At 36.2% G+C, this 21,152-nt stretch overlaps 2 protein-coding genes across 5 annotated transcripts; both read left to right on the forward strand.

Annotated features, from left to right (window-relative positions):
- Positions 1-1,221: 1,221 nt before the first annotated feature.
- On the forward strand, positions 1,222-13,445 carry Lsd-1 (lipid storage droplet-1). Of its 4 annotated transcripts, none has more exons than XM_085207774.1 (9): positions 1,222-1,380; positions 5,315-5,430; positions 6,284-6,469; positions 10,117-10,297; positions 11,073-11,263; positions 11,616-11,797; positions 12,093-12,159; positions 12,260-12,358; positions 12,776-13,444. In XM_085207774.1, coding segments are annotated over exons 1-9 (1,131 nt in total). In that variant the 5' UTR covers positions 1,222-1,379; the 3' UTR covers positions 12,884-13,444. The 4 variants fall into 4 exon arrangements, with proteins under 4 accessions (XP_085063900.1, XP_085063897.1, XP_085063899.1 ...); XM_085207771.1 differs by lacking the exon at positions 1,222-1,380 and adding an exon at positions 4,773-4,971 and having other exon boundaries at positions 12,776-13,445; XM_085207773.1 differs by lacking the exon at positions 1,222-1,380 and adding an exon at positions 4,773-4,971 and having other exon boundaries at positions 11,103-11,263; positions 12,776-13,445.
- Positions 13,446-15,317: 1,872 nt separating this feature from the next.
- Sf3a1 (splicing factor 3a subunit 1) lies at positions 15,318-20,972 on the forward strand. Its single transcript, XM_085207345.1, has 7 exons — positions 15,318-15,554; positions 15,928-16,092; positions 16,769-17,868; positions 18,180-18,371; positions 18,496-18,891; positions 19,516-19,671; positions 20,789-20,972. Exons 1-7 carry the CDS (start codon positions 15,437-15,439, stop codon positions 20,888-20,890), a joined length of 2,229 nt encoding a protein of 742 aa, XP_085063471.1. The 5' UTR covers positions 15,318-15,436; the 3' UTR covers positions 20,891-20,972.
- The last annotated feature ends 180 nt before the right edge of the window (positions 20,973-21,152 follow it).

A 21,152-nucleotide genomic window follows, 5' to 3' on the forward strand; every position in this document is an offset into this window, starting at 1 on the left:
TGCGAGCTGCACAGCGTGAAGACGTCTCTACGCAAAATCAAAGTGTCAAGTCTCTTTCCGTTCTCTATTTTTTTTCACTTTCTTTCAGATTGGAAAATATATTCTTATTTCGGATTTATTTAAATGTAAATTACAGTAAGAGTAAGGGTGACGTTGAGTTCCTTCTCTCAACACGTAATATCTCAATTTTCTCATAGAGAATCTTGCTACAAGGTTTCCAGCGTACCCTGCTATATGTAAGCAATATATTGCAGTCTGGCCCAATATTATATTCATTACAATGCTTTTACATATACATTTAGAGTATATAAAGGATCATATATTTTTTAAAAAAGCCACAGACATCTCAATGATAGCGATGAGTTCTGCTATCGAATATTTATTGTCTCTACAATGGGCAAGTGAGGAGTGTCTTAACACTAGGTCCCTTATTATACGTTTGTACAGTAAAAATGAGGGATGCGTGGAGATAAAAATGAAATAGCTTTATTCAGCCAAACAAGTTGTAATAAACAATGCCTTATCTGGCAGTTATCACTCGATTGTTTTCTCAGATGGACTTTGTAGAGAGTTTATGATGCTCTTTATTGGCACTGACATAAAAGTGACAAGGGCTTCTACAAACAAAAAATCTTGATTTATATATTTTTTTTTATTAATCTTTTCTTATTTTACTAGCAATATTTTGTACGGCGTTGAAATCCTCCACTCAATACGCAATACCTTCAGAAATAGATGGAAAGTGGGGAACGGAAATATCATAATGGGAATGGCGTGCCTTAATACTGGTCCTTCCTCTGCTTACCATGCTATGTGCGGGATAGAGCGTGAAACTTAAAATAGCGTGAAGCTAAATAGATCTGTTTCTTGTTTGTTGTTTCTGAAACTAAGAAACTTGTGGAATGCAGATAGAGTTTTTACATAATTATTTGAGATTGGCGACATGTGGCGGAGAGGCATAACGCCTTCGATTGTGGGTTCAATTCTCACTCGAGGAAATGAAATATTTAATATTTTCATTTCTTCGCTCTGGTGTCGAGACAAAGCGTGACGCTGTGAGTTCCGCCGCGTCTATAGAATTCGGTGGGAAATGGGAAACAGAAGTCTTAATGAAAAACAGAGTAACTTAACTCTATGTTCCTAGGTGCCCTTTGCCTACCTTTCTATAGGTGTTCAGGATACAACGTAAGGCTATAAAAAAAGCTATATATATGCTAAAAAAAGCTATATATATGTATATAATATGGTCCGCGTAATTCGTAAGCACTAAAGCATTTCTAGCGTGCGCCTGCCCACCACGCCGGCCGCTATCGCAGTCGGGAAGAGCGCGTATATCAGTTGAACGTTAGAAGAGAACACGTACAGCATTATCAATCACAAGTAAGTTAAAATTAATATTAATAAAGAGATATAAATATTACTTATTACGAATTTCAGTAATAATTTTCATTCACTTGTTTTTCGTTGTATTTTTAAGTTTATTATAGTGTGAATTGAGGGTATGGTTACACTATAAGAAGGTCTATAGTTTTCTCGTTCCAAAAAAAAAACAATAGATATTGTAAAGCTTAAAAATATTCGTAACAAGTTGTGCCAAATTAATAGATATTTCAGAGAGAAAAAAAACACTACAAACTTATATTTGTAGTTCATTTCTACAAAGTGAGTGCATGTGCCCGCGAAGTTAAGTTTGTCTTTTACTTTTATAACTCCGGAACGGTACCTGAAATTTGTACGGAAGCCTCGGTGGGCGAGTGTTTGTCTGTTTGTTTGTGCATTTGTTCAAGTTTAATCTTAGAATAAATGCTATAATTATTTTCTAAATAAAAGTATTTTTTCCTTTATGAATCGATTCCACAACTATTATATTAAGTCGAGAGTATTAAGAGAGGTTGATGACTATATTATAGAGGTTTTCTGAAGAGACTTCAATTAATTGTTATTTCATGACAATTTATTGGGTCATTCGTCTTTCAACTACTTAGTAACTTTTTACAGCTACATAAATGGGTCATAATCAGAAAAAGTGTACATTTTGTGTCTTTTCTTGTCCCGCTACTTTGAATGCATTTTAAAAATACAATTTTAAAGATAATTTAAATATTTTGCCATTTACGATAAATTTACTTATTAACTTAAAGATTTTTGTAATATTTTAAATGTATTATGGCTATTAATAGTATTTTTTGTTAGTTGCAAAAAACTTTTCAAAATGCTTCCATACAATTTTTCGTGTCCCATTCACCACTTTACTTTTTAAAAATTGATTTGTTACGAATGTTTATGGTTTTATTTGATTTCAGATATGTTTATATTACTTTACTTTATGCAAAATATTAAACAAAAGTACTTTTATTGATATATTATTTAATAAATAATATATATGAATTAAGTAAATTTGTCCCAAAATATTGTCTTTTTTGTTACTCAGGGCTAGTAACGTACAATTAATGTATGAATGCAATTATTTTGGATGGTGTTTAATATTAGTTTTTATTGTGGCACCATAATTTTAAAAGTCAATGCTGTCGTAGCTACAACCAATAGTGTTCTCGCAGCAGTTGAGGGGTTCAAATGTTTTAGAGGGAATGCGTGAAATTACATCTCAGGGTTATAAACGGCTTTTATTTTGGTAAGTATTCTATAATTTCGTTTTCTTGTTTATGTTATTTGCTTCTTTTTACAAAATCTCAAAAAAGAACTTCAGTGCTTACACATGCAACACGTGGCTTATGAGCAAATATTTAAAAAGGTTAGAATTTCTCAGACTTTATTCTCAATTGCGTTATATTTCGTTACGTAACGAAACTGAGAAAATATGAAGCCTAGTTCATAATTACGTTACCATCGGAAGATATGTATATAAAAAAAAATTGCTGGCATATGAAAAAAATAATTGGTGACTTTTGATAACGTAAAGTAACCAAAAATAATGATTTTTAAGTTTTTTGCCTGTTTGCTTGTTTGTCTAATGTGTTTGTGCACGCTTATCTCAGAAACGGCTTAACCGATTTAGTTAAAAACATTTTTTTATTCTTCCTGAAATTAGTTGTGATTTTGTAATTACTATTTTTTTCTCTGGAGATAGTGAATTAATAAATATGTAGTTCAAGTGGGTGAAGCTTTTATTTAAAAACAAATACGTTCTGTACTAGCGTTGTTAAAGATCTAAACAATAAACATAAAATATTATTAAATATCTATTGATAAATATTTTTTTATTTTCAGTAAGCGTCATGGCTCCTATGTCAAATGCATAAAAGATATAGAGAACGTGTTAAAAAGACCAATCCTATTAAATATGAAGATATGCGGAATAAACACTTACAAAGGATTAAACTTAATTCCCGTGATAACGACTCAAATTTTGATATATTTTAAAGTGGATTTAATTTTATCATTAACTTTGTGATCTCTAACTAGAAATAGAAGTTTATTACGTTACGAACTAGCATTATTATATTGTTAATATTGTCACTTTGTTATGTTTTCTTACATTTATAATCTGTTAATTCAACGATTGAATCTTTAAAATTTTAATTTGTGTCTCATTAAATAAAAACAACAGTAGTTTTATTCGTATAATATCCTTACTTTGTTGTGTATAATGCCTTATATCAACAGTTTCGTAACAAACATTATCAGTGTTGTTACTTATCAGTTACGTTACGAATTCGAAAATGTCCACTTTTCTGATTATGACCCAAATATATTTTTCTTATATAATTATGATATCGTGATAATATAGTTCCGGGTCGAGGGTTTTGTTTATTTATAAATAGAACACATTACACTTAGTGCCATATGTCATGTAATTTTCATTGTATTATATAAATATTTATTAGTAAATAAATATGAAGATTCAAGGTGTTATTAGTAGGATTTTTCTGTTTTTTTAGTTTTCATGCTGTATCCCATACACAGCAGTAATAAGAAACTTTAATCAAAATAAGACACTTCCTTTCCCTACTTTCCGTCGAATATTGGAGAATTGTGAGTTAAGTGGTGGAACTCAACGCCGCGCTTTGCCTTGTTTCCATGGCGAAGAAATATTAAATATTAAATTTTCTAGGTAAATGTTCAGGTTCAAATTGAACCTGTAGGTTTAAAATTTCGAATTAAATAGAACAGAATGTTTATGTAATGATATTACAGATGTTTTACATCAGATGAAACAATTTCTTATCTCATGAGTAAATTTATATACATATAAATCAGAGAGAACGTAGTGTCACTCTGTTGCCCATTTTCCCATATGTTGAGTGGCGAAACTCAACGCAGCGCTTTGGCTCGACACCAGAGGGAATGAATGAAAATATATAAATAAATAATGTATAATATGTATATATAATAATAATAATATAAACCGACTAAATCGTGAAAAAGTTGAGAAACCAATAATTAATAATATATAATATGTATATAAATAAATATTTCATTTCCTCGAGGGGTGTCGTATCCACAACCAGTCATACACTTGTACTGCGCCACGGCTGAGGATTTGTATACAAAAGAATAAAAAAAAACTAAATATTTTAATAAGCATTAATTTAAATTAATTTAAATTTAAATAACTAAAACACTGAAGATAATTTAATCATCGTTACGTAATAATTGCACTTTGAATATTATATTATTAAGATTTATAAATACCGATGTCCTCATTATAATGGTCGATTAAATAAAATTAAACATCAAGATAACCTTTAACATTATAAAATGAATAATCTCGCAAAGTTAAATCAGTTGTACACGGTGGCTACGTGAACTTGTTTGAGTCAAAACAAAAATAAGTCTAAAATATTAAAAAAAAAACGTAAATTATAACAAAAATGGCGATCGGTGATAATCATTGTACGGAAAATTTTAATGGTCCATATAACGTTTGTATAAATAAAAGAGTAAAAGGCTCTATTGCTAAAAAGGCTGAAGCGTATCTACAAGCAGTTAAAGACAGTCAACAATCAAAAGGTGTTATTTTGTTATATTTTAGCATACCTATTTGGACTTAAGCTTTGAATAGAAGCTTAGATATATATATATATATATATATATATATATTCATGTAAGCGTTTTCTTTTATTTTTAGAATTTCGCCCCCGCATATTCCATCCATGGGCAAATGTGGTAGACAGAGACAGCTTAGTCACCTAGAACTATGCCGCTTTTTGCAACCTTGTATTTTTTTCTGTTTTGCGAATCCCCTTAAATCCCCTTTATAATCGTCTTTTCTAAACATAGAGATAACGTAGGTACCTACTATTATCTTTCAAACAGTGTATAATTACTGATTATACTTTTCGAATCTTTACAGTGCCGACTGCGCGTAAGCAAGGCTTACCAAAATTGGAAGTGGTCCACAGGTTAGCCAGCATCCCCATTGTTGGATCTGGTATTGAAGTTACCGAGAAAGTTTACACTAGGATAAGGGTGAGTTAGCACTAAATAGGCATTAACTTTAGTGAACTAGTGTTAAATAATTTGACGTTCAAAAAACGAAGCATGTAACTTCTTATTTTTAATAAAATTATTTGACTTTGACTTTGGCTAGTCCAAAAGCTCAGTTCAGCTTTCAAACTTTTTATTTTTCAAATGGTTCACCATTTGATCGCATATAACGAGGAGCGATCGATTCGAATCGTTGGTGAAGTATTTCCAGGTCCACACGACATAACTTTAAGAAGCGCCTCTATCCACCTCGCCTGAAAGGCCTGCAACTTTATTATTTTCATTTCCTCTCTCTGGTAGCACCACCTCGAAAGGTCGGGTGATAAATTCAAATTCAAATTCAAAATATTCTTTATTCAAATAAACTATAAAAGCACTTTTAAATCGTCGAATGTACATGTCAACAAAAAGCTACCACCGGTTCGGAAGGCAGTTCTGCTGAGAAGAGCCGGCAAGAAACTCAACAGTTGCTCTTTTCAAAGTCAATAGTATATAGTCACGTTAAGTGTCTAAACATTAGGTTCCCTCTCTGTCTACCTCTTATGTGCGCGCTACAGTGTAATGCTAAAAAAATCTTCATATAAGGTATTAAGTTTTACATGTTGAAGCTCTCTTGATGGGCTATCAAAAGATATTGTTATGGAGAACATAAGTGGGTAGTATCCACTTATGTGTAAACATGAATTAAATTATTAATGTATTATTTAAAAGTAGTTACGAGTATATGACTGTATATTACTTGAAACTATCTTTATTATCGCAGTCACTGTTATGGCTACTTGTGATCTGGCAGCTATGCACAGCAAGACTGAATTAAATAATACTTTGGTTTCAGGAATCAAACTCGTTAATACGATGGTATCTATCTGTCGGAGAAAGATCCTTGTCAACTGGAGTGCAGCTCGCGTTACCTGCTGTACATCTTTTGGAGTCGCCAATTAATCAACTTGACAAGTTTCTCTGCAAATCTTTAGATATGGTGGAGAAAAGAGTACCATCGATATATTTACCCCCACAAGCTGTAAGTTTGATCGAATTATATTCAAAATTTTGCTTTAACTTTTTTAAGAATTTTGTAAATTAAGATGTCAATTAGACAAAGTACCAATTTTGTAAATTATAATACTGTAGCAAAACCTAGCTTTTTTACCATCCAGAGGGTGTCCAGACTAATACCTGTCCGATATTGGTTTGTGGGCACACGGGTACGCGACCCCGGATCCTCGAGCCGCCACTCTTATATCCTCATCCAGTCCGTAAGAATGGTGTCCTCCCCTCCCCTCCCCTCCCCCTTTCCTTAGCTCCCTCCTTCCTTTACCGATAATACCTTTCTATTTCTCTCCCCCCTCGGTTTTTCCCCCACAAAGGGGTTTTGGAGGTCAGACGGCAGTCGCTCCACAAAAACCACAAACCGCCACAAAATGAAAAGAAACAAGGACAGACTGGGTACGGCTAGGGCGTCGCCGCAAAACGACGCGCAGGCACATCGCCCTACACCTGCGACAAGTGGGCAAGGGCTACCGTGTCATGTACGGGCACGGCTAAAGACGCTAGTACCCAGACGGAAACTCCGCTTTGCAACGTGGAATATTGGCTCTCTAACCGGACGATGCAGGGAACTCGCAGATGTACTCATGAGACGTCGGGTCCAGTGTGCTTTCCTCCAGGAAACTCGCTGGAAGGGCAATAGGTCTTAGGGTTACCGGCTTATATACACTGGGTCACCTTCGGGTAGAAACGGTGTAGCGGTAGTGCTTTCTGAAGAGCTTCAGAATGGGCTCCTTGAAGTTGACCGTCGCTCCGACCGCTTGATGCGAGTGAGGGTACTGATTGAGGGCGTTATCACAAACTTAATCAGTGCCTATGCTCCCCAGGCGGGATGTAGCGCGGCCGAAAAGGAGACATTGTGGGAGCAGTATGAAGGGGTGCTACTTGCTGTGCCGTCTACCGAAGTGGTCTTAGTTGGGGAGGACTTGAACGGGCACGTCCGTAAGGCTGCTGAGCCGTATGAACGTGTTCACGGGGGTTTTGGGCACGGTCTTCGCAATGCAGAGGGAGAAAACATTCTGAGAACCTGTATTGCGTCTGATCTGGCCGTCGTGAACACGTTCTTCCAAAAGAATTCTCAGCACCTTATCACGTATAAGAGCGGGTCCCACTCAACTCAAATAGACTACTTGTTGACCAGACGGTGTCATATGGGCAGGGTAACTAACTGTAAGGTCATTCCAGGCGAAAGCCTAACGGCCCAACATCGTCTTCTTGTCATGGACTTTAACGTCACTCCGAAGAAGAAAGTAGCCGAGAAACGTAGGCCTCGAATCAAGTGGTGGTTGCTGAATGGACCAATGCAGACCGACTTCCTGGCAGAGGTGAAAAATCACGATCTTTCGACTAACACCGAGACTGCTCAGGATGCTTGGGATCGGGCTCAGTCGGCAATCATTGCGGCGGGCAGGCGAGTTCTTGGCCTTTCTAGGGGAGGACGTGTCATCGACAGGGAGACATGGTGGTGGAATGACGAGGTGCAGGAGGTGACTCGTGAAAAGAAGGCTGCCTTTAAGAAGTGGCAGGAATCCAACTCTCCTGAAGACAGACTGGAGTACACAGTAGCTAAACGTGCCTGTAAAAGAGCTGTAGCCAGAGCCCGCAGTGAAAGTTTGTCACCATTGTATGATAAACTTGAAACTGTGGAGGGGCAGAAGCTCATTTACAAACTGGCACGTTCCCGGGATAAAGTGACGCAAGATATCGCGAAATGTCTTTGCGTCAAAGATTCCCAGGGCACGCTGCTCTGTAGTCATGCCTCTGTGAAGGAGAGGTGGAGAAGCTACTTTCAGGAGTTGCTGAATACTCAGCACCCATGCAGTCTTCATCACGACCCACCGCCTAACCTCGGACTTATTGCCCCAATAACCCTTGACGAAACACGTAATTGCCTTCAACGCATGAAGAACGGAAAAGCGGTGGGACCTGACGACATTCCGATCGAAGCGTGGAAATCGTTGGGCTCTCTTGGTATGCTCATGCTTACTTACCTTTTTAACCACATCTTGAACACTGGTAAAATGCCGCATCAGTGGCGGCTTAGCTTTATTACCCCTATTTACAAGGGAAGGGGCAGTGTTCAAGATTGTGGTAGTTATAGGGGCATTAAGCTTATGAGTCATACCATGAAGCTCTTCGAGCGCATGATCGACCTCAGGCTCCGCCGAGATTGTACTATCTCTGGGTCTCAATATGGATTTCAGCCAGGATCGGGCACCATGGACGCCATTTTCGCCCTCAGAACTTTGATGGAGGCATACAGGGAAAAAAGGAGAGCTCTGCATGTGGCCTTTTTAGACCTGCAGAAGGCCTTAGACTGTGTGCCTCGTCAGTGTATCTGGTGGGCATTGCGATCCAAAGGGATCCCTGAGGCCTATATTGAGATTATCAGAGACATGTACCACGATTCCGCTTTTATGGTTAGGACTGCTGTTGGCGACACTAGACCTTTCACGATTACAGTGGGGGTTCACCAGGGCTCGGCTCTTAGTCCGTTCTTGTTCAATGTAGTGCTCGATACTGTCTCGGCTCACATCCAGGACCAGCCTCCATGGCTGATGATGTATACCGACGACATAGCACTCATTGCCGAGAACCGACTGACGCTGGAGCGTAAAGTGAACCTCTGGAAGGGTACGCTTGAGAACGGCGGTCTTAAACTAAATGTGTCGAAGACAGAGTACATGGCCTGCGGGAGCCGGGACTCGAGCACCATCCTTATAGGTCCTGAGCCAGCCGTTAAGTCGGAGAAGTTCAGGTACCTTGGATCCGTTATGCACGAGTCTGGAGGCATCGATCACGATGTCCAAGGGCGGATAAGCGCTGCCTGGGCCAAATGGCGGGAGGTCACTGGTGTGGTCTGCGACCGCAGAATACCGCCCAAGCTCAAGGGGCTGATATACAAGAGCATCATCCGACCGGTTCTTTTATACGGCAGCGAATGTTGGCCGGCACTATCTCGGCACACTCAGGAGCTTCACGTCACGGAAATGAAGATGCTGAGGTGGATGTGCGGCGTAACGCGGTCTGACCGCATACGCAACACATTCATTCGAGGTAGTCTTGGGGTCCGTGACGTAGCGGATAAGCTCCAAGAGCGTCGTCTGAGATGGTTTGGCCACGTTACGCGCCGGCCTAAGAACTATGTCGGATGCAAGTGCCTTGCTATATCAGTCCCTGGAGTCAGACCTCCTGGACGCCCAAGGAAGCGCTGGCTGGATGTCGTAATGCAGGACATGAGAGCCAATGGTCTAACCACCGAGGACGCAAAAGACCGTGCAAAGTGGAGTAGGTTGAGTAGGAGGGCAGACCCTGGCAATAGCCGGGATTAATGCCAGGAGGAAGAAGAGCAAAACCTAGCTTTATCATTTATAAAAAATCTACATCTGTAGTAGAGACAAGGATATCTCACGTAAAAGGGAATTAAAACAAGATCTATCATTGTAACAATATATACATATATTTTAAATATTGTCTCCAGAATTCGACGCAAAGAGGAGGGGCTAGTGTTAAGACACTTTGTTTTTTCAAAGTAGACTTCCCTAGCCCTGTCTAGCAGAGCTTCTATACGCAAAATACAGCGTGAAGCTGAAAAAAAAGTCTTTTATTTTTCTACCCTAGATGTACTCTGAGACTCGCCAGTACGTGCTACGCAGGGCGGACTCGGTGAAGCAGCTTGGCACAGCTGTACTAGACTCCCGCGTGACCGCTGTAACAGCTAATGCTTTTGATCGCGTTTTGACGACAGCTGACAAATACGTGGACAAGTATTTGCCTCCGGATTACCAAGATGCCGCTGATGGTGAGATTTCGTTTATCTTCTGATTATCTTATGATTTTTTCACGTTTAGGGTGATAATCAGACCAGGGAAATAGTTTTTTAAATATAAATATTACCTCTGATGTTTGAATCACAATCATGTTCAATACAAAATATATGTACCTACTTAGTCCATTTTAGTTTGGTATAATTTTTGGTCTTTATTTTTTGGTTTAAATATTGTATATAAGCAAAGCTTAAGATAGCTTCTTGTAGGAGATAGATAAGTTAATTTCAATAATTTAGGTAATTGCAATATTTTTAAAATATTTCCTTCAAAGTTTAATAAGTATTTATAATTCATGAATCATTTTAATAAACATCTTAAAGTACATCGCTTTAATTAGATTTCAAAATTATATCCATCACTCTTAGATAGTCGTTAAAGTAAATTATGATCTAAAGTCTGAACTTCTTGTCTGGTCGTCGTCTAATTGGAATTATCAGGCCGCCGTTATAAATTACTAATTAAATGTTCCGCTGCTTCTATCAGCAAGCAGTAGACGAATGGAACCTTACGATATCAAAGGTTATCTCTAGTTCATGTGACAAATTAGATCACTTCAAGATTTAGACTTTGACCCCGTGAAATAAACAAAATAACATCATTGAATCATGAGTGTGTTTCCTGACATTTACCTATAAAACATTATATTTCTATGGACGACAATTTTAAGAATAGCTCTGTAACTGGGAATCATCATTAACTCTAGCACTGATAAAAGAGGATAGGTTAAAGACGGCTCCCTTACTATAGTGGTGATCATAGTGACAAATGCGGATGCAGTAGACAATGGCGACGAGTCGGGGCGCGCTCGGGCGGCCCAGGCGGTGGAGCACGGGGCCAGGTTCAAGAGGAAACTGAAGAGAAGACTGACGAGACAGGCCCTCGCTGAAGCCAAAGCTTTTAAGGAACAGATCCATGTGCTCGTCTATGTGGTTGAATTGGTGAGTGCAATTAAAATTATTTAAATGATTATTATTATTTTTTTAGCTTCACGCTGTATCCCGCACATAGAAGAGTAGGCAGATGAACTTCGTTCAAAATTTCGTTACCCATTTTCCGCCGAATTCTGGAGGCTTTGCGTGTTGAGGGGTGGAAATCAACGTCACGCTTCGCCTCGTTACCAGAGTGAAGAAATGAAAATATTAAAACATTTCCCCAATGGGAGAGGGAATGGAGTCGAGCCTCTAACCTTTCGTCTAGAGCACATAAACTTTATTTATTAGTAATATTCATTTGCATATTAATATAGGAACGATTTAGTTTTAAATAAATATTTAATTTGCATGTGAGCAGATTGCCACAGACCCAGTACTCGCTTGGAAGAAAACCAAAGAACTTTATGCGTCTTTGAGCCAGCCCGAACCGGAGAATCAAGCTCGACCAGCTACGCTTGAAGAGTTGCTGGTGCTGCTATCGCGTGAATCCGCCAGGAAGATTGTGCATTTCATCAATTACACGCATACTGATTTGCCGAAGTATATATTTTTTAAAGTATTTTGGAACCTCTTTCTTAACCATATGTGCTAATATATTTTTTTCATTTTCTTATTTTTATTAACTTATAATTTCATACAAATGCTCTATTATAGCTGTATGTTATGAAAATTAAAATACTCTCTTGAGTTGGTATCTTCTTCATTTTCAGCTTTATAGGGGATACAGATCCCTTAAATAGCAGAGTAGGCAGAAGGAATCTAGTGTTAAGATACTCCGTCTATTTGTAAATCGGCCTTAATTTATAAATAAATAAAATGGTATTATTTCTTACAGCAACGTTCGTCAAGGAATGACCATTGCGACGAGTTACCTCTCAGCGGCTTCTGATGCTCTGCTCAAGGTATTATTGATTTATTGTAATCAAAATCACAACACAAATTCAATCGAGGAATACTCCTTGTAATTCAGAATATTTATAATTAAAATGATATAATTTTTAGACATTGCCGGTCGAAGCAGCAATATCTGAAGTGCATAGTCTACGTCAACGACTACAAGAGATGCTGGAAACTCTACAATCTTCATCTAAGATTTACTTGGTAAATCAATATTAATATTTTTATATTATTACGAGTTCTAAGACTTATTTAAAAACATTGTTTATGTAATTTTATCAAAAAAATGTATTTTTTCAAGAATTTAGGTAAAACAATGCATTAAGATATTTTAAACTGTAACTGTTAAATTAAGTACCAATTTCAGAGGTTGGGAACAAGGAATTGAATAAGATGTATTAGGTTAACAAAACTATAACCGTTAAATAAGCGAAAAGAAGGATAACTACAGAGCCGTTTTCCCTAAGGCACAGCATTTTATTTCAAATTACTAGGTACTTTATAATTGAGATGAAAAATCTGACCAAAAATTTGATATCATAAAATATGTAATATGATTTATATATTTCAATTTATTCTTATTATGTTATTATAAAATGTTATGAATTACAATGGTTACAGGAACATCTTGCCATGTTTCTGGCGGGAAATGAAGAAAGGGAGAAAATCGCTCCACGCTCCGTCTACGAACAACGAGACGACTTAGCAACGTTCAACGGCGTTAATTAAATTTGAATAATAGTTATAATTCAAAACACATCGCTTATGTATTGTACATGTTAGATTAAAATAAGTCGCACTTTTAGATCTAATATCTATTATTATTATATCTAATATATATTATTTTTTTATTAACAATTTCTGAGGCCTGCTTGAAATGGTATAGTCATAAAGATTTCGAATAGACGCAAAGAAAATTTAAATTTACTCTACAAGTGCCAATGTAAAGTGAAAAATTAAGCTTGAATTAAACCAAAAAAATCAATATGACATAATAAAATCCTTATTGAAAGTGTTTAATATACAAAATATTTATATGACATTATTTATATTTTTAAAATAATAGGTAGGTATATGAAAAAATCTCTTACCTTATAGGATATGGAAATGAATGGACGCATTTTTTTCTTATTTTCTTAGCCCATAATAAAAATAAGAATAAATTCGATAATAATATGATTGATTATTGTTATTTTTATTAGTAAATAATAATTATTTAATATATTTATTTATTTTAAGCTTAAAATACCTACTAAATTTGTAGACGAGGTTTGATAAATGTTATTTTGTGGTTAAGTAAATTTATTGTGTTTATTTTGGTATTTTATACAATAAATTTTAAATAACAATATTTGTTCTTTGAATTTCCCTTTTTTTAGTTCCTTTGGTAGATTTAATTTATTTTATATGTCTGTCAATAAAGTAATAACGTTAACAATCTGTGAGTGTCAAATTTATGTTTAAATTTTTATAAAATATTTTTGCGATTTTTAAATTTAAAATGACCGACCCAAGGCAGCTGTAATGCAAACGGGCATACTTACCAAGTAAGTTTTCAGAAAAAATCTATAAATTACGATTGAAATATTTTTTCTTATACCTAAGTAGTTGAATATTATTTTAGGTCAAACATGACAACATCGCATCTTATTGAAATTGGCTATGAGCAGGATAAATTAGAGAAACAATGGCGACCACAAACAGTTCTTTGGTTAATGTTAATTGCTATAACATTGTGGTCTTTCACTTACGTTTTTGTAATTATTTCCATGTTCGCGAATTCTACTAACAAATTATTTTCTACGTCAGAAATTCTTCAATGGTTTAATGGCTCTTGTTATCATAAAACTATTGAAAAGTATTCCTTTTCTTATTGATTAATAAATTCTAATTTGCGTAAAAAGTTGTTTCACTTCATAATATCCAAATAAACATAGTAGGTATATAAGACAATGCTGTCAATTAACCTGATACTCTAAAAACAAAAACAAAAATTCAGAAACAACTGAGTAGGTATGTGTTTTCTCAGTTTCATTGAGTTTATTTAGGTCCATTTATATTATCAAATAAATAAAGGAGGGTCATTCAATTACATTAATTACAATTTAATCTTAGACTTGTTACATACTTTATTGATTAGTCCCAGTGGCGTAGCTAGGGGGGTGCGAGCGGTGCGGTCGCACCAGGCATCAAAAGGAAAAGGGGCATCAAAGTCGACGATTAGTTTGTTTTTCTTTGTTTTTTTAGACCTTAGACCATTTTAAAGGGCATCAAGTCCTCTAAGCCGCACCGGGCATCAAAAGGAAAGGGGCATCAAAGTCGACGGTCAATTTTTTTTTTTTTAGAACTCATCATCAGGAAAGGGGCATCAAGTCCCCTAAGCCGCACCGGGCAGCAAATACCCTAGCTACGCCACTGATTAGTCCCACAATTAAAGCGATACTTTGATATTTAATTAATTTAGGTATATTTATGATTTTTTATTTTACCTTTACCAATAAACGCAACAGGTTGTGGGTTCAATTCCCACTCGAGAAAATGAAATACCTATTTAATATTTTCATTTCTTCAATTCTGCGGAAAGTGGGGAATGGAGTGTCTTAACACTGGGTTTCCTCTGCCTACTACAACCAATGTTATTCAAATGTATTTTATTTACCTTTCCTTTACTTTACGTCAAAACCATAATCTGCGAGTTTATAATAATTTTGTTCTTTAAATAAAAAGAAATAAAATAGTAGATTTCCTTACTTACGAAAAACCTTGTACATTTGTATGATATAAAAAAGATTTACTAGTTTTGTGTCTATTCATTCCACGAAATCTATTCAGCCCAGATAACCAGTATATTTTCGTTATATCGCTTAATACCCATCTACTGTTATATTTAAGATATATGCCACCAAAAAATTGGAATTTATAATATGTCTGATTAATCGTCGGTCTTATTGAAATTACAATGTCTATGAATATTCGCCGGTATAAAATTCTTATTTCTCCAAAAAAAAAATATTTTATTCCCACGATGATCACATACCTGTATGAATAAAAATCTTAATATTTTAAATAATAATTGTTAAATTATGTACACATAGTGAATTTATTTATATCCCGGTACTACCTAATTAATTATCTGTAATCGTGTACTATAAATAAATATTATTTATCTGTGCAATGTGGCGTGTATCAATATTCAGTTTCTATATGTTGTGAATTATTTTGACTGATTATATCAAGAAATTAAGTAATTTGTGAGAACTGTAAAACTCAACGAAGGCTAAAATGCCTTCGATCGATGTGATGCTCCCTCCGGGGCAAGCCCCCGAGGTACATCAGGAAGAACCTCAACCACCACCAGCGCCAGTTATAGGCATCATCTATCCACCACCTGAAGTTAGGAGTATCCTTTAATAATTAAGTTATACTTTGCTATCGTAGCACAGGAAACACAGTTGCTGCAACTGTGTTACGTTTTCAGGCAAATTATGTTTTAAAGTAAGCTTTTTTAAATTAAAATTTCACATAACCATAAAACAATTTTTTAGTTAACGTATTGTTTTATTTTTAAAAATTTATAAAGCATAAATATTAATTCAACATGTACTTTTACATTTTCTTCTCCTAAATTATTAATCACTAATCATTGAAGCTATAAAGTCAATGACAATGTACTAATGAAAAAAAAAATAACAAGTGTGATTGTAATTAGTTTATCATTACTATATTTATATTTTTTGTTGTACTTTAATATTTTCCTTAACCAACCTATATAGATATTGTTGACAAGACAGCCAGCTTCGTAGCTAGAAATGGACCTGAGTTTGAAGCTCGCATTAGACAAAATGAACTTGGAAATGCCAAGTTTAATTTTCTTAATTCTGGAGATCCATATAATGCTTATTATCAACATAAAGTAAAGGAAATAAGAGAAGGAAAAGGTAAGCAGGCAGATATTCTTTATTATTTTATTTAATCAAATAAAATAGTCAATTAGAATCCATTAAAATAAATTATAATTGGACTAATGAATGTGAAGATGCCTGAGCCATCAAATTGGTCTGGGTGCTATTGGTACATAACTAATATATTGTAAATTAAAGCTTGATAGTTTAATGTCATTTGCCCCAATTTAAAACAAACTTCAGGATGTCTTGCAAGAATAGAGGCCTATGTAAAGGTCTGGTCATAATAAATATATATTTTTACATCATTCTTAAAAACATATTTAAAAACAAAGGTTTTTACTTTAACATAGCTGGACATGTACCTCAAGTTGGTGCTATCTCTGATAGATTTCCACTTTCAAGTTAGAGAGTTTGCATACAGTCTTAACTACATATTAATCCTCAAAATTTGAGCTTTGTTAAAATCACATAGGTCTGGGGGCCCTGGGATCTCAGTACATATGTTTTCTATATATGTTTATATATGTTTTATTATATAACTTAACTAAACTCATAACTCATAACTTAGTAACTACTATTCCATTGCATAATTTTTTTTAATGTATTTTCATAAATTTCATTTTGTGGCAGTTTCTTTGGGCCAAAAAATTATATAATAAAGAAATAAATATATCTTTTATTATAAATAAATAACAAGGTAACTTCACAGGCTCTGATCCACCATCAGTTGGGCCTCCAATCCAGCGACCTGGACTTGCTCCGGCCACAGCTGCACGTCAACAGGAGCTCCTTAAAGCGGCAGCCCCAGCCGAACCTCCACCACCCAGGGATCCACCACCAGACTTTGAATTCATTGCCGATCCACCATCAATCTCTGCACTTGAGCTTGATATTGTTAAACTTACTGCCCAATTTGTAGCTAGAAATGGGAGGCAGTTTTTGACAGATTTAATGAAGAAAGAAGAACGCAATCACCAGTTTGACTTCTTACGTCCGCAGCACTCCCTTTTCCAATATTTTACAAGGCTTTTAGAACAATATACTAAAGTTTTGTTGCCTCCAAAAGAATTAGTAACGAAATTGAGTGGAGAAATACGAAGTGGGGTACTAGAACAGTCCAGGAGTAGGGCAGCATGGCATTCTCACCAAGCTCGACGTAAAGCTGCAGATGAAGCCCGTATAGAAAAAGAACGACTCGCTTATGCCTCAATTGACTGGCACGACTTTGTTGTAGTAGAAACTGTGGATTATCCAGCTGGCGAACCTGGAGAATTTCCACCACCTACCACTCCATTGGAAGTAGGCGCTCGAGTACTCGCCCAAGAACGAGGTGAAGATATTACCCATGGTAATGATGAAGATGATACAGAGATGCAATTGGAATCTGAAACGGAATCTGAATCTGATGATGATTTAGCTGAAATGGAGGACAGAACACACCAACAACAACGGCCTGACGACAATCGTGTCCAAGATATGGAAGAGGAGAGTTCTTCGTCAGATGACGAAGGTCCTCCAGAGCCTCCCAGGTCTGGAGAGGAAGCTCCACTACCGCCTCGACCAGATCGTGTGGTTGTCAAGAAGTATGATCCTAAGCGGGCTCGGGCTCAGCCGACGCCGGCCAGTGAAGAGTGGCTGGTGTCACCTATTACGGGAGAGAAGATTCCAGCAAACAAAGTGGCTGATCACATGAGGATTGGTCTTTTGGACCCTCGTTGGCTGGAACAGAGAGATCGTGCGGCCGCTGAAAGGACTGATCGCGATGAGGCTTTGGCACCTGGCGCAGCTATCGAAGCTTCATTGAAACAGGTCACTATTAATGTGTTATTGTTATCTTTGATAATATGAAAATGTTACCATTATTCAATGTGACGGTTGTGGGTTCGATTCTCACTCGACTGCATGATTATTTTCAATCCCTTGTTCTAGTAACAAGACAAGGAGTGACATTAAGTTCCCTCACTCAACTCGCAATTGCTCGAATTGAGTCATGCATGGGGAACTGAGTATCTTGACACTGTTCTTTATGCCCAAGGCTTACTTATAATATGCAAGATATATCAAAATTCCAGATACATTAATAATTTTCTTAGTTATAATATTAATGTAAACGTTAACAGTTGGCAGAACGTCGTACGGATATCTTCGGTGTGGGTGATGAAGAAACGGCAATAGGTAAGAAGATAGGGGAAGAAGAAAAGAGACGAGATGAGAGGGTGACTTGGGATGGTCACACATCGAGTGTCGAAGCCGCTACTAGAGCGGCTCGGGCTCATATTACTTTGGAGGATCAGATCCAACAGATACATAAGGTATGGTTTAGATTTAATATGGTTTACTTCGGGTTTATTTAAAAGTAAAATATGTAATATATTACATATTCTTGACTAATTCAATAACTAATTTATAACTGATCAATAAAAAATTACGCCATAGGTCAAAGGCCTCCTCCCAGATGAGGAGAAAGAGAAAATAGGACCAAAACCTGTTCCTCCTTCATCTAGAAACCAGTTACCACCGCGTCCCCCGCCACCCCCCGCTCCCCGCGCACCTGTTCCTACCGCTCCCCAGCCCGTGCTCCTACAACCCATACCTCCCCTCATGGTAATACCTCCCATGGCACCCCGTCCTCCATTAATACCTACCCCGGTACCGTTCGGATACCCGATCCCAGGTCCCCCCGGTCCGCCTGGTCCCCCAGGTCCCCCGGGGCCGCCGGGCGTGCCGGGTGTGGAGGACGACGAACCCGCTGCGAAGAGGGCAAGGACTGAGGACGCCCTGGAGTCAGAGCAGTCATGGTTGGCGTCCCATCCTGGGTCTGTTCCATTGCAGGTTTGTTTGTTTTTTTATTTTATATATTCTATTTAAGTATTTGTATGTATGTAGGTCGTGTTAAAATTTAACTATACAGTTAAATTGTAACTATCTCACAGACATTCTGCTTATAAGCAGCAGTAAAATATTTTAAAAAAATAAAACTGTATCATGTTATTTACTAATAAAAATGCACTCTAATCAGCTTGGAAAACGATTTTTGTTTACTTAAATTAGCAAAAGATACTCTGAATATGTTTTTTATTTACATAATCTTTAAAGTCAGAAATGTTACAATTTTATGAATATAATTTTAATTGTTTAATTAAAATTGTAATCGTGGCCAGATGCCGCAGCGTCATAAGAGGAAATTAATTGTTTTTATTTCCTGACTCAAGTAATCCGACGCAGCGTGGTGTTATGTTCCACCACTATGCTAAGTATCGAATTGTGTGCAAGTTGTTGTGCTATAACCCTTTACTCTTGCGGGATCCCGCGTGAAGATAAATTTAATATAACTTTTCTCAGGAAATATTCAAATTAACATACATTGTGATTATTTCATCTTGACTAATAACTTTTTTATAGTGACATTACGAAAAATATAATAAATTATAAGGTTTTCTAAAAATATTCTTCCAGGTTGTACTACCATCAGCTCCTGAACGCAGTGAGTGGCGTCTGGATGGCCGCACTTTGCAAATATCTCTGCAACTATCAGCACCTGTAGCGGAGTTGAAGAATATATTGCAGAGATCCACTAACATGCCCACTGCGAAACAGAAGTTGCATTATGAGGTAGATTTTAATTGTTTTGTTTTTTATATTTATTCTTTTATATAAGAAGCCAGTCGTGGCGCAGCGGCACAAGCGTGCGGCTCTGGTAACGAGACCAGGCGGTATGTTGAACTCCGCCACTCAGTATGCAATGCTTCCAGAATCTGGCAGAAAGTAGAGAACAGAAGAGTCTTAATAAGCACGGAGTGTTATCACTAAGTTTACAGGTACCCTCTGCCTAGCTAAAAAGTAAAAGATATGTGCGATTAGTTAGTAATTAAATTTTATTTGTGGCTAGTGACCTGGTTCTAATCACATTACCATAATAATAATAATTCTTTATTGCACAAATAGAAAAAAACAGTTCATTTAAAGATACACAGATGTGACAGACAGTGGCGCCTTACCATGTTAAAGACAATCTTTTTTTCTTCTTAAAGATAACTTTTTTATGAATTGATTGAAATAAAATAAACTCTAAATGTAAAAGGAAATTCACCACAATACAATAGTGTAAATTGTATGTCAATGTTATCTCATTTCTGAGAAAAGCGTGCACAAACAAACAATTTTAAAAATTATTATTTTGGGTTATATTGTGTTGATAAATGCCGTTATTAATCATTTTTCTCATACATCTTCCAGGTATAAATAGGTTATTAAAAAGAATATAGAATAAATGTTAAGGGAAGCTATTATAAATACAATAGTGAAAACTACATTTGAATTGCTAAACTATAGAATTTCTCAAATACCTTTCGTGTGTATAGATATCTATATACAACATATATGCGAGAAGCCCAAGACCGGGATGGTTGTCGCTTGATGAGGGAGGCCTACGTTCAGTAGTGGACGGCGATAGGCTGATGATATAGATATCGGTTATAATTTTATTATAAGGATAGATTTATTTCCTTCTATTTCTTTTGTATAGAGATATATGCCATGTTTAGAATTTTATTTAGAATCGATTATTTACAATGTTCTAAATGAAATCTCATATACAATTTAAATATCAAGATCAATTAATTAAATTCAAAAAAGTTAAAATATAAAAACGTTTGTATATTTTTACTTACAATTCTGATAAAATTTATACATTGCTTATTTTATTAAATGTATAAAATTCTTATTTCAGGGACTTTTCTTCAAAGACACGAATTCTTTGGCGTACTACAATGTGCCGCCCGGAGCCCTCATACAGCTGCAAGTTAAGGAGAGAGGCGGAAGGAAGAAATAAAATGTCTTATTAGGAAACATTCGATCAATATGAAGAATATATTATTAGTTATGTTTTATGTGGAATAAAATAATTAATGTCATTTTTGTTTTATTTGTGACTATGTAACCTTATTTTATGCCTTAGTCTTAGTCACTATAGGTAGAGTAAATAGAAAATTATCTAGAAGTGTCTAGAGGTTGTAGTGGCGTGGGTTCGATCCGGAGTGTCTAAACACTAGGTTCTCAGGTTCCCTCTGCCTACCTATCCTGCTATGTGTAAG

Source organism: Heliconius melpomene, chromosome 3 (genome assembly GCF_056956725.1).
Source record: "Heliconius melpomene rosina isolate 202511_hmr_F chromosome 3, ASM5695672v1, whole genome shotgun sequence".
In the NCBI taxonomy this organism is placed as follows: Eukaryota; Metazoa; Arthropoda; class Insecta; order Lepidoptera; family Nymphalidae; genus Heliconius; species Heliconius melpomene.

What these genes read in the sequence shown, in the direction of transcription:
- Lsd-1 (XM_085207771.1), top strand. Translation starts at nt 4,833, where the DNA reads ATGGCGATCGGTGATAATCATTGTACGGAAAATTTTAATGGTCCATAT. An exon ending in TATATTTACCCCCACAAGCT is followed by an intron (nt 6,470 to 10,116) that starts GTAAGTTTGATC and finishes TTTCTACCCTAG; the next exon opens with ATGTACTCTGAGACTCGCCA. An exon ending in ACGCATACTGATTTGCCGAA is followed by an intron (nt 11,798 to 12,092) that starts GTATATATTTTT and finishes TATTTCTTACAG; the next exon opens with CAACGTTCGTCAAGGAATGA.
- Sf3a1 (XM_085207345.1), top strand. Translation starts at nt 15,437, where the DNA reads ATGCCTTCGATCGATGTGATGCTCCCTCCGGGGCAAGCCCCCGAGGTA. An exon ending in GGAAATAAGAGAAGGAAAAG is followed by an intron (nt 16,093 to 16,768) that starts GTAAGCAGGCAG and finishes GTAACTTCACAG; the next exon opens with GCTCTGATCCACCATCAGTT. An exon ending in AGATCCAACAGATACATAAG is followed by an intron (nt 18,372 to 18,495) that starts GTATGGTTTAGA and finishes ATTACGCCATAG; the next exon opens with GTCAAAGGCCTCCTCCCAGA.